The following is a 13,771-nucleotide window of genomic DNA, read 5'->3' as shown; positions in this document are numbered from 1 at the left end:
AATAATAATCTCTACGTACTGTATATTTTATAGAGATTAACACTCCATTAGTAGCTATAATGCTGAGCAGTCTTCTACGTGTGTCTGTAACGCTGCCAAAATTGTGTGGAAGAGTACCTGCCAGTGACATCACTGGTGGACAACCTGTGAATATGAAAACTTACTTCCTAGTTTGTCGATTGGCTGTATTTTATAAGAAAACGTGAATATCAGCTCTACATTATACAGCTGTATATAGTGCTGTCTTCACATTTCCTCATACAGCTGTATAATGTAGTGTTGATATGTGCATAAACTGCTTCTTCAAGGGCACCTGCACAACAGTCGGGTGAGGGATGAGAGAGAGATATTCTTTCACTTTCCCCAACAGCATTCTCTCAGGGGTTTTAGAGGGTTAAACCAGCAACCTGGCAATCTCAAACCCACTTTCCTTACTTCTTTACTTCCTGCCTGTCAGCGTATTGAACTGAATCTGTATGCCCTCCTCTCTCCTCCATTTGTCTGGCCTTCTAAGGGCATCAGCAGGTTTGAACTCACAAGATGTGACTGTGTTTACCTTTTAAGGACTCAATCTTTAGTGCACTTATCCCTGTTTCGCTCTCATTTTTTCCACAACCCCATCTCTTTCTTTCTCTGTCTCTGTCTCTCTCTCTCTCCCTCTTTTCTGCAGCCTGTAACTGTGGCAGCAGGCTGTGCGAGCCGGTGACCGGTGACTGTATCTGTCCTCCGAGGACCCTGCGTCCAGACTGCATCCAGTGTGAGCCCCAGACGTTCGGCTGCCATCCGCTGGTGGGGTGTGAGGTCTGCAACTGCTCCCGGCCCGGCGTCACCACGCCTGACACTAACTGTGACACAGACAGCGGACAGTGCAGGTATAGCCAGATGGTGGGAGTTATGAAATAATGTAATAAGCTATGATGGTTTGATTAGGTTACATAATGGCAGCATGGTGTAGAGAGTTGAGAGCTTGGCTAAAGGCTAGGAGAGGCCAGGATCAACCGAGTGGGTCTAGGTTATCAAGCACACCATAGATGTTTCATCACAGCTCCAGAGACTGATTTCATTTGACCACCCATGGTCCCTGTCAGATAATCGAGGAATGGTTCTCAGCATTTTCACCCCCCTACTCCAAAAATAAAACCAAAGAACACAGCATGCACTCATGACCCATACCTTTGAAACCAATACAATCTTTTTTTTAACTCATTTCTGGCTCTTTTTTTTTAGCATTTTTTTATTAATTATTGAAAAACATGGGAGGCAGGAAAATGTCACCTGCCTCACAGAGCTGAAAAACATGATGATGAGTTTCTGTATTAGAGAGTTTCTTTTTGTTTTTCTACATTCCATTAATCACTCCAAAACCCTTTTCGCAAGCCTCCCTTCAGATTAGCGTGTGTATCCTGGGGCTTAGGGAGTGTGTGTGTGTGTGTGTGGAGGGGGGGGGGGTCGGATCTGGACCCCCAGGTTAAGGATCAGTGTGATTAAAGGTAGGTTGAAGTTTCAGTGACCTAAAAGTGCCGGGGCTCATTTTTGAAAGTACCTAAAAGGGAAGCGTTTTCTTGGCTGGTTTGTTTTCTTGACATGATCTTGGCACTGGGTTCAGCATGCTGACTCCATCGCTGATTGATTTCACACACTGTTTTTGCCAACTTCTGTCTCTTTGGATTCAAGCAGTTTAAAAAAAAAAAGCTCACTCCCAGTGGCTCTGTCTGTCCTCTTCACCCTCATTTTCTCTCTTTCTGCTCATCTGTTTGGCTCTTTCCATTGGTCCTTATCTTGGTTCAATTCCCTCGCTTGTCTTTCTCTGTCCCCCTGTCTGTCTGACCGTCTTTTTTTAACACCTCATTCTCCATCTCTTCACATCTGCATAGACTATACATAGCGTATACTATGTATAGTATATACATGGTATATGCAATATATAGTGTACGCTATGTATAGTATATACATAGTATATGCCATGTATAGTCTATGCTATGTATAGTATTTACTATACATAGCATAGACTTTGAACACTATATATATAACGCAATGTATAGCATACGATATGTATATATAATATACATAGCATATCCTATGTATATACATACATGTATAGTATATAGATAGCATATACTATGTATATAATATTCACAGTATATACTATGTATAACAAATACTATACATAGCATAGACTATACACGGCATATACGATGTACTATATACTATACATTGCCCTGTATGATGGCCTGACGGCCTATCCAGGGTGTCTCCCCACCTGCCGCCCAATGACTGCTGGGATAGGCTCCAGCATCCCCGCGACCCTGAGAGCAGGATAAGTGGTTCGGATAATGGCTGGATGGTTGGATGGATGGATACTATACATTGTATATGTTATTTATAGTATACAGTATGTATAGTAAATAAATAGTATATACTATACGTACTGTCATGGTCTGCATCTGTCCTGTATCTATATACCTGTCCTCAGCACTTTGTCTCAATGCTCTCTCTCTCTCTCTCTCTCTCTCTCTCTCTCTCTCTCTCTCTCTCTCTCTCTCTCTCTCTCTCTCTCTCTCTCTCTCTCTCTCTCTCTCTCATATTCAGGCTCTCTCTTTCCTGCCACCTATCACTTTCCTTTGACTAAATGTTAGTCTTTGTCCTTACTGTCTTTGTCCTTACTGTGTTTCTATGTAAGTCAATGTCTCCATCTTCTTCTCTGTCTTTGTCTTCTCATTTCACCCCATGCCTTTTCTCTGTGTAAACAGGACCACATTCAAAACAACAAATATGTCAATAGCCACACACATGCACAGGTACACGGAGAGGCAAGATTGTTACTTTGCTCTGTTCATCAATGGTCATTGCTCAACATGGGGAACTAGACATCACACACACACACACACACACACACACACACACACAGTTGTGTTGAACATAGTTAATTCCTGCTGATACCCAAAAGATATGTATGCCCTCATATATACTTTAGTTTTTCTTTTCCGAAACCATCAATAGTGTTGTTATGAGTGCTCAACTAATGAGGAGCAGATTTTATATATATATATATATATATACACACACACAAAATCCACTCCTCATTAGTTATATATATATAATCCAGTGAGTCAAGTAAATTCTTTATGAGTCAGTACAAGGCTTTTTCATGCCATAAGCAATTATCAGCTACTCAATAAAGCTACTCAAGGAAAGAACATACTATTTACTGCCTCATCATGCACATCATGTGCAGTGTCCAATGGGGAAGGGAGAGGTGCGACATTCAAAAACACGTGATCGCTAATGGTCCAATGGGGGGGTGGTTTGGTATTTGTCTATTGTCATGGTTTATTTATCATTATAGAAATAGGTGCTTATATCTATGTCTGCAACAGCAGTTGCAGACATAGATATAAGCTATACTATAACTGTATATAACTGTTGTGCATGACGAGGCAGTAAATGGTATGTCCTTTCCTCGGGTAGCTTTATTGACAGCTGATGATTGCTTATGGCATGAAACAGGCTTGTACTGTCTCATAAAGAATTAACTTGACTCACTGGATTATTTTGCCCCTTATTTGTTGAGCACTTTCCCTACCATTAAGTGTTTTTTAAACAAAGTTAATATATATAAAAAACTTTGTAGTTATATATATAACTTAGTTTAGTAGTTAACTTGGTAGTTTCATTGATAGCTGATGATTGCTTATAGCATGAAACAGGCTTGTACTGTCTCATAGAGAATTTACTTGACTCACTGGATTATAGTATATATATATATATATATATATATATATATATATACACTCAGAAGAATGTCTAACTCTGTTCAGACAAGCAAAAGATGTAAAGATGAAAGCATTTTCATGCCTAAAGGGAGATGCTAGGTACAAGTCTCGCACAGAAAACACACACACACACACACAGCTCTCAGTTGTCAGCTCCATGTAACAGCTCATTTAATGGGCCATCGTGGTGGTTGAGACAGTTATGTGTGCCCTGGAGGATCAGGCCTGATGGCAGCATCTCTGTTTCGAATCTGACCACAGGACCTTTGCTGCATGTCTTCTCCTGCTGTCTATACCCTATATTTCCTGTCTATCCCAAACTATTCATAAGCACCAATGATTTATGATTCATACAGGAAATCACGAAACACTTCACGTCACCTGCCGATATACTAAAGGAGAAAAGAATGACAGTTATGTATCAGTCAACAAGCAGGTATTTTTTTGGCAACTGAGAGACAAAGATTTAGAATCCAAACAGACATAGTAGCTCAGTAGATAGATAAGCAGATGGATAGATGGACAGACAGATAGACCAAACAGTTGATCAAAAGAATGACAATCCTGGGCGTCCGAGTGGCGTGGCGGTCTATTTCGTTGCCTACCAACACGGGGATCGCCGGTTCGAATCCCTGTGTTACCTCCAGCTTGGTTGGGTGCCCCTACAGCCACAATTGGCCATGTCTGCTGGTGGGAAGCCAGATGTGGGTATATGTCCTGGTTGCTGCACTAGCACCTCCTCTGGTCGGTCGGGGTGCCTGTTCAGGGGGAAGGGGGAACTGGGGGGAATAGCGTGATCCTTCCATGCGCTACGTCCCTCTGGCGAAACTCCTCACTGTCAGGTGAAAAGAAGCGACTGGTGACTTCACATGTATGGGAGGAGGCATGTGGTATTCTGCAGCCCTCCCCGGATCAACAGAGGGGGTGAAGCAGCGACTGGGATGGCTCGGAAAAGTGGGGTAATTGGCCAAGTACAATTGGGGAGGGAAAAAAAGGGGGGGGGATATAAATAAATAAATAAATAACAATCCAGAATTAATGCACCCATATGTGTATTTATTTTTACATGGATATGTGTTTTTTTTCCAGATGTAAGAATAACGTCATTGGTCGACAGTGTGACCGTTGTGCCCCTGGCTTCTACAACTACCCTGACTGCAGACCATGTGACTGCAACGAGGCAGGAACCGAGGAGGAGGTGTGCGACTCCTTCACCGGACAGTGTATCTGCAAGGTGGGCACACACACACACACACACACACACACACACAACTCACTGTCTGTCCTAAACATGTCGATGCTGTCTCCTCTGCTGTAGGAGAATGTCCAGGGTGCACGTTGTGACCAGTGCAGAGTTGGTACGTTCCACCTGGACCCTACCAATCCCAAAGGTTGTACCAGCTGCTTCTGTTTTGGGGCCACAGACCGCTGCCGCAGCTCCGACAAACGACGCACAGAGGTACACGCTGTTTTCTCGAAACCTGTATTCAACCTGGTGGTTCCAAAGACAGTGAGGCTCACCTTTGACCTCTTCATAGGAGCAGCATCAAGACAAACACAAAAATGACTACTGATATACACACACAAGCAAAATATAATCATAACACATCTAAAAGCATCAATAAGCGTTTGTTCCAACGTAGATAAAAGCAGAAGTCCAACAGATTTCCCAGTTCAATAAGATGGGACAAACCTAAATAAATCTTAACTAAAGCGTGGACTGCTCATTAGAGAGTCATTCTCATGATCCTTAACTTTAACTTTAAATTCACCAGAAGAGATTTGAATCATTGTCTTTTTAGTTGTGTTGTTGTTTTTTTTTTAGCTTTCTGCTAGCAGTTGGCGTGATTTTGATGATAAATGCCGACAATAATAACACCATATATTGTTTGGTTTTTTTGGGGTTTTTTTTTTTTTACTATACTGGCGATATAGACATATATCATTGTCACACACATGCAACCCCTGAGTTATGTATGATTTTCAGGAACGGCACACAGAAGTCATAGAATTACCTCCTATGCCTTTTCCTATATTTCAACTGTGCAATACTCTGCATTAATACTGCATTCATATTCTGCACATATTTTTACATATTTATTTTTCTATATAGTATATTGGTGTTATATATTGAAATATAATGCACATATATATTTGCATATTTCTTATTTTTCTATATATACTTATATATATTTTCTCTTCGAATGACCCAGTTTCCCCTCTGGGATCAGTAAAGTATTTCTGATTCTGATTATTGCAAAATTAGCGTACTCTGTGTCCCCTCGGGGAATGATATAAATCATCTCGTTTGGTATTTTCATGTCCCTTTTTATTAGTGTTGTAAGTTTGATAGTCTGCTGTGTTGGTGATGCGGTACCTTTTAATCTCTTTAGCATTTTTTTCACATCTCTTCTTGTCTGCCCTCTTCTTTATTTTCTCTTCAATTCTCCCATTCTCGTCATGTGAAGATAATGGACATGGAAAACTGGGTGTTGCTCGGTGCAGACAAACAGGAAGTACCGACAACCGTGTATCCCGATCAGGACCTCGTAGAAGCCGACCTCAGCGACGTGCCTGATGTCTACCAAGACCTCCACTGGCACGCCCCCAACACGTACCTCGGGGATAAGGTAAGAGACGATGGGCTGACAAACTCCTTAAGGGGTTTCCGGCTCTAGGTAAAGCTGTACGAGCCAGGATTTAATCCATAACATTTACCAAATGTGCTGTGCAATATCATTGGTTTCGATGAAGTTGGACCAGAGCTCGCTAAGTACAGAATAAATGATTATTTAGGGACTGGTTTCCTCCTGAGGGGTCCATCACGGAGGAAAATGCTATGAAAGTCACTTTTTTTTTTATCTCCTTTGAATAAATGGAAAGAACACACGGTCTTGGTTTTGGACAGAGTTCCTACTTAAGAGATGCTTCACAGATGAGGGACTGTCAGCATCTATCCCACAGCATATCAACCACGGCTCAGAGATAAAACATACCCACATCATCACAGCACCAAGCTAGGCATGACCAGGCTACACTCAGCTCGCTTGTGCTTCACAAAGCTTCCTTCATGGCTCCCTGCCGACACAAAAAGACCCAAAACCACACTGAAGACGCTGGTGGTGGGTGTTTTGTTTTATTTCACTTACCGACAAGTATTTATCCAGGGAAGGTTGATGGAGGTCGTTTTGTAAGAATGCCAAGGTAAGGGTGCTGAGAGAAGCAGCTTTCTGGCGGTCTGTCTGGGCAGAAGCAGACATCGACACATCCAATACAGGTGTGGAGGCCGCGTGGCCCGGCAGTCGGAAGCCATTTTACAACAGATTCACAATTTCACTTCCAGTAGTGGTCAATGTGTGACGTTCGTGTATCTTGTCAAAGTAAGTAAGGCACACCACCTCCTGATCACTGGTGAATTTTTCTGGATGAAATTGCAGGTCAAAATGTTGAAATGAGGGCGTCCGGGCGGCGTGGCGGTCTATTCCGTTACCTACCAACACGGGGATTGTCGGTTAGAATCCCCGTGTTATCTCTGGCTTGGTCCATCCCTACAGACACAATTGGCCATCTCTGCAGTTGGGAAGCCGGATGTGAGTATATGTCCTGGTTGCTGCAATGGCGCCTCCTGTGGTCAGTCACGGCGCCTGTTCGGGTGGGAAGGGGAACTGGGGGGGAATAGTGTGATCCTCCCACGTGCTATGTCCCCCTGGTGAAACTCCTCACTGTCAGGTGAAAAGAAGCGTCTAGCGACTCCACATGTATCGGAGGAGGCATGTGGTAGTCTGCAGCCCTCCCCGGATCGGCAGAGGGGGTGGAGCAGAGACCAGGACAGCTCGGTAGAGTGGGGTAATTGGCCGGATACAATTGAGGGGGGGAAAAGGGGGGGGTTCACTCTTTCACTTCCAGTAGTAGTTGATGTGTGACGTTCATGTATGTCGTCAAAGTAAGTAAGATGCACTTCCTCCTGATTTTTCTGAATGAAAGTGTCGGTCAAAAGACTGTAATTAAAACACAGGGTTTTATTTTGAAATTTTGATTTATTTCCATTATCAGAGGATAAAAAAGCAATTAATTTACACTGATGTTCTTTTTGTGGAGATGCCCAGGAATTTTTTCGCCCCCCCATTTTCTCTCCAACTGTATCCGGCCAATTACCCCACTCTTCCGAGCTGTCCCGGTCGCTTCTCCGCCCCTTCTGCTGGTCCGAGGAGGGCTGCAGACTACCACATGCCTCCTCCCATACATGTGGAGTCGCCAGCTGCTTCTTTTCACCTGACAGTGAGGAGTTTCGCCAGGGGAACGTAGCACGTGGGAGGATCACGCCATTCCCCCCCAGTTCCCCCTCCCCCTAGGCGCCCAAACTGACCAGAGGAGGCGCTAGTGCAGCGACCAAGACACATACCCACATCCGACTTCCCACCCACAGACACGGCCAATTGTGTCTGTAGGGACGCCCGACCAAGCTGGAGGTAACACAGGGATTCGAACCGTGGATCCCCATGTTGGTAGGCAACAGAATAGACCGCTAGGCCACCCGGATGCCCAGGTGCCCAGGAATTTATTCTCTAAAGATAATCTAAGCAAATTTCTCCAAATTGTGGCTTTAAAAAAAGGCAACAGTATAATTTGACAGCAGATAAACCAGGTGCCAGAGACTACAATGTCTTTCTCTGTCAGACCTGAGATGGATACACGAAAATAAAAATGCATCACCAAAGTCCCCAAAAAACTCACTGATGTGGAAAGATAACACTAGCGGTTATGATATCCTGTCAAAGTCCTCCTCCATCGAGCAGTTTGCAGTAGGCTTAACAAAACACTGATGATGGTTGACATGGTTGTGGGCCTCAGACTGAGCTTATTTTTAATAGATAGATGTTCCTAAGAGATTTTTTTAGCCAAAAAATAGAGGTTTGATAGTGCAGCTACCAAAGGAGAGGAACAACCCTGTGAATGTCCACGTCAGACCAAGTACAGCAGGTACAAAGACTGGAACTGGATCTCTGTCCTCCAAACACATTTTAAGACAAACACACACACATACCATATCACCCTATACTTGTGGGGACCCCTAATTGACTACATTCATTCCCTAGCCCCTAACCTTAACCCTTACCCTAACCTTAACCTAATCCTAATTCCAACCTTAACCCTAAACCCAAGTCCTAAGGGGCGGCATGGCTCGAGGTAGAGCGGGTTGTCTAGTAATTGGAAAGTCGCTTGTTCGCTCCCCGGCGTCTAGAGAGAGCATGTCGAAGTGTCCTTGAGCAATGCACCGAACCCTTAACTGTGCCTGATGAGCAGGTTGGCGCCTTGCATGGCAGCCTCCACCATCAGTGTGTGAATGTGAGGCATATGTTGTGAAGTGCTTTGAGTGGTCGGTGGACTAGAAAAGCGCTATATAAATGCAGTCCATTTAGCATTTAACCCTTAAATAGACCCTTTTCCTCATGGGGACCCATATCATGTCCCCACAAGGTAGGTGGTGTCCTATGGATAGAAAAACCTTGTACACACACACACACACACACAGAGGCAGGCTGCCTGCGTTGATCCCACGGCCCAGACAGTCGTGGCATTGAGATACAGATCATTGTTTGGTCTGGGACAGTTGGTTGCACCTTTCATGTTGGATCAGTTTTTATCTCCATGAAGGTGACTCGGTGTAAAAGCTGTGTGGGGGATCCTTTTGTGCTTCAGCATTGTGAAATATGGATTTGTCTAAACATGCACGGTAGCCATCCAGTAAAACTTTCTTGGCTACTTTTGTTAATGTGGATAAAAAAAATATGCTTGGATTTGTTTACTGCAAAATTAATAGATTAATATGTAGATTATTAGAAAGAGCGAAGTGTAATGTTTCTTTGAATATAGTTCATGTATATAATTCGGGATTAAAAACTCAATTTGGGTTTTAATATTATGATGAGATCATGAATAAATTAAGCAATTTCTTATGTCTAATCTATATAATCAGTCTTTTAATTTTATTCATATCACTGTTATTTTGTGACATGCAGCATGTTATAATAATAATATTAATAATAATAAATACATTTCATTTGTGGGTGCCTTCCAGACTAGTCAAGGACACCTTACAGAACACAGTTAAAAAACAAGCAGGGCTGTATCATACATATTATATAAGTATAATTAATAATTATATAAGCACACTAAAGTATATTGTTACATACTGTAGTATGCTGAATGTCTTCCTTAACGATATTTGTTTACTGGTGTCATCCAATAAATCACATTTTCAAAAGTATTGGATTTTGAAATTGTTGTATTTGTCCCATTTAAAAGCTACAAATCTGAGATTTTACAGGCTAAATAGCTAATCCTTGAATATCCAACTTGCTGCTAATTTTCGTGCTGACTGTGTGGTGCAGCCGGTACACGGTGTTTTATGTGCTCACCAGAGGAACAGGGCAGGTAGCGGCAAGTCTGAAGAAGTGAACTTGTTTTGGCTCGAAAAGAGATATGACAGGCTCATAGATAACTTCACCTTCATATATTCCAGTGTCAATGGCTAAGATTCGGTCTCGACCGTGTTTTTTGGTTTGGTGGTGGGAAAGGTGCTGAGGCGGCAGTACTGGTGAATCTGGGAATTGGAGGTCAAACACCAGTTATCAATAATAGATTCATGACCGACTGTCTCTTTTGAGTGTGATGCTTGGATTTGCAGCACCTGAAGTTTGACTGTCTGCCTCTCTCTCGCTCTCTCTGTCTCTGTGTCTCTCACCCCAGGTCTCTTCCTATGGAGGTTATCTAAGGTATCGTCTCCACACGCAGACCATGAGAGGAGATGTTCTGTCTCTGCCTGCTGAAGCTTCCAGGCCTGACATAATACTAAAGGTAGGGAAAACACGTGTGTGCATACACACTCATTAGCTTGCACACATATACACACACACACACTCAATTCTATACAAACAAACCTATACACATATAAACAAACACACACACAGCATGGTGGCCCAGTGGTTAGCACTGTTGCCTCACAGCAAGAAGGTCCTGGGTTCGAACCCCAGGCCGTCCCAGGTCCTTTCTGTGTGGAGTTTTCCTAGTCTTGCCGTTTCTGGGTGGATTTCCTCCAGGTGCTCCGGTTTCCTCCCACTATCAAAAAGACATGCATGTTGGGTTTAATACTCCTGTTTGTGCCCCTGAGCAAGGCAATGGAAAGAAGAGCTGGAGTTGGTCCCCGGGCGCTGCAGCTGCCCACTGCTCCTGTACAATATGATGGGTTAAATGTAGAGAACACATTCGTTGTAACAATAGAATGACAAAATAAAGTGGTTTAAGTTTTTTTTGGGGGGGGGATCACCCCCCCCCTTTTCTCCCCAACTGTATCCGGCCAATTACCCCACTCTTCTGAGCCATCTCGGTCGCTGCTCCAGCCCTCTGCAGACTACCACATGCCTCCTCCGATGCATGTGGAGTCTCCAGCCGCTTCTTTTCACCTGACAGTGAGGAGTTTCGCCAGGGGGACGTAGCGCTTGGGAGGCTCACAGTCGCCCCGACCAACCAGAGGAGGCGCTAGTGCAACAACCAGGACACACCCACATCCGGCTTCCCACCCGCAGACACGGCCAATTGTGTCTGGAGTGATGCCTGACCAAGCCAGCGGTAACATGGGGATTCGAACTGGTGATACCCATGTTGGTAGGCAACGGAATACACCACTGTGCTACCCGGAGGCCCGCTAAGTTTAATTTTTAAGATGAATTCATTTACCTGGTGCATTTGAAACATACATATGAATAAACACACACCAACACTCACAAAGTGTCCTTTACTTGATGTTTTTATCATCCATGCTTGAACTACATTACATATTACTGTCTATACACACACACACACACACACACACACACATACACAAATTAAAAAAACAACATGCTCACACACACGCTCACCGGTTGAAGCCGCATTGTCAGTCCCGTGTGTTGTTTGTCGGTGCAGGGAACCCAGATGACGCTGGTGTTCATGGAGAGAGAGTACTCCTCCCCAGAGGAGCCACACCTGGGAATAGTTCACATGGTGGAGGTATGTACAAACTAGTGACCTTTGACCCTTGAACCTTACTAACACTGATTTCTGAAGTTATGTGTCAGGGCCCAAAATGAAAGGCAGAGCAGGTGTGAAGCTGATGGAGGGGAAGTAAAGGTGGAAAGCTGCTTTTTGACGCCTCTGGGTTTTTGTGTGAAGGAGTCAAAGAAAGGCCACCTGTCTGTCTCTACAGTATGTGAGAGTGTGCAGAAGTGTGTGTTTTTATTTGAGCTGTCTTTCCTCTTTTTTATAGGTAATGAGTTTCATTCGAGAACAGAACAGGTTTTTTTTCCATTTCTACTTCCTCTGAGTTGCTCTCTATATCTGTCTGTCTCTCTCTATGTCGGTCTGTGTCCCTCTGTGACTACTCCCCTTCTTTCTCCCCCCCTTCTGATCCTATTCCTGTACTCGTCCACAGGGTAGTTTCCGCCATGCCCAGACCGGTAACTCCGTGTCCAGGGAGGAGCTGATGATGGTTCTGGTGGCCCTTGAGTCTCTCCAGATCCGGGCCCTGCACTCCCAGTCTGCACACTCGGTGTCGATTCGCGGCGCCGTGCTGGAAGGAGCCCAGAACCTTCCCTCCGGTCGCCATGCCAACAACGTGGAGATCTGCATGTGCCCTGCCAACTACCTGGGAGATTCGTGTCAGGTGAGGGCCCCGGATTGGCTGGACGATTTAATTGATGGATCAGTGGTCCTCAATGGAGCTGGGGGGCAGGGCCAGAAAGGGGGCCTCAGGTGCCAGTGGGGAATGAAGATGACGGGAAATTATTGAAAGCTTCAGTCACCTAAAAAAAATAAAAAAATAAGACAAATGTAATTATTCAATGAAGTAAATAGCACCAAGGAAGAAATTGATATTATATAGACTATAACGGGCGGCACGGTGGCACAGTGGTTAGCGCGGTCGCCTCGCGGCAATAGGTCCTGGGTTCAAGCCCCATGCATGTTCTCCCTGTGTCTGCGTGAGTTTCCTCCAGATGCTCCGGTTTCCTCTCACAGTGCAAAGACATGTAGGTCAGCTGAACTAAATTGTCCCTAAGTGTATGTGTGTGTGTGTGTGTGTGTGTGTGTGTGTGTATGTGTGTGTGTGTGTGTGTGTGTGTGTGTGTGTGGGCCCTGTGATGGCCTGGCGGCCTGTACAGGATGTCTCCCTGCCTGCCGCCCAATGACTGAGAGCAGGATAACCAGTTTGGATAACGGATGGATGGATATTTGAAGATGACTACAATAGCACATGTTTTAAATCACTGTCAAACTTTTATGGGGTCAATGGAATAAGCTTGACTAACTGCATGATGAAGACAGGTAGACAGGTTGTCATGTCTCCTGTGGGGCCTTATGATATTTCTCTGGACACGGGTGAGCCTTGATGGCAAATAAGACTGAGAATCACTGTGATAGATCCACTAGTTGGTTAAATGAATGAGGTGTTGAATGAGCAGCGAGTAGTGGATGGTTATTAATAGTAGCGGTGGTAGTGCTAGTTGTGGTTGTAAAGCTTTGTTACACTTGTTGAGGAACCAACAAGTGCACACACAGATAAGAGGACGTATTTACTGAGAAAACAGAGTGTCCTATTGGTTTTGGCCTCTACAGTATGCACAGGCTGACTGGCCAAATTATAGGATATTTTGCACACGAGCCTCCAGTATGAAATGGTCTGCAGCAGGTCTGACATGTGAATGCTTATATGAGGAGTTTTCATATCTTTTTGGGGTTGGTTGTTTTTCTTTATGCCTGTTGATTTTTTTTTCTTTGCATGTAACATTTTCAACCGTGCATTTTTTTTTGTGCATAAAGTATACTCACATTTAGCTGGATTAACGGTGGCACCAGTTTTGGTGTCATAATAGCTACAGAGTGAAAAGATTGTGTAGTTTGGATAATAACTCTTGATCAACTGAAATGCAAAAACTTGAAAAACTGTCTTAATCGTTTTGTTT

At 44.0% G+C, this 13,771-nt stretch overlaps 1 protein-coding gene across 1 annotated transcript in view; it reads left to right on the top strand.

Moving 5' to 3' along the window:
- Positions 1 to 13,771, top strand: part of lama5 (laminin, alpha 5) — a 166,069-nt gene that overhangs the window by 115,225 nt on the left and 37,073 nt on the right. Inside the window, exons 35-41 of the mRNA XM_056299591.1 lie at positions 671 to 872; positions 4,863 to 5,007; positions 5,092 to 5,232; positions 6,242 to 6,403; positions 10,524 to 10,631; positions 11,739 to 11,822; positions 12,244 to 12,474. Of these exons, the coding sequence (XP_056155566.1) occupies positions 671 to 872; positions 4,863 to 5,007; positions 5,092 to 5,232; positions 6,242 to 6,403; positions 10,524 to 10,631; positions 11,739 to 11,822; positions 12,244 to 12,474 (1,073 nt within the window). The remainder of the gene's footprint in view (positions 1 to 670; positions 873 to 4,862; positions 5,008 to 5,091; positions 5,233 to 6,241; positions 6,404 to 10,523; positions 10,632 to 11,738; positions 11,823 to 12,243; positions 12,475 to 13,771) is intronic.

This window comes from Lampris incognitus, chromosome 2 (assembly GCF_029633865.1).
Source record: "Lampris incognitus isolate fLamInc1 chromosome 2, fLamInc1.hap2, whole genome shotgun sequence".
Classification (NCBI taxonomy): domain Eukaryota; kingdom Metazoa; phylum Chordata; class Actinopteri; order Lampriformes; family Lampridae; genus Lampris; species Lampris incognitus.
Note: the sequence above shows the minus strand (reverse complement) of the source record. Positions and strands in the feature narration are given on the sequence as shown.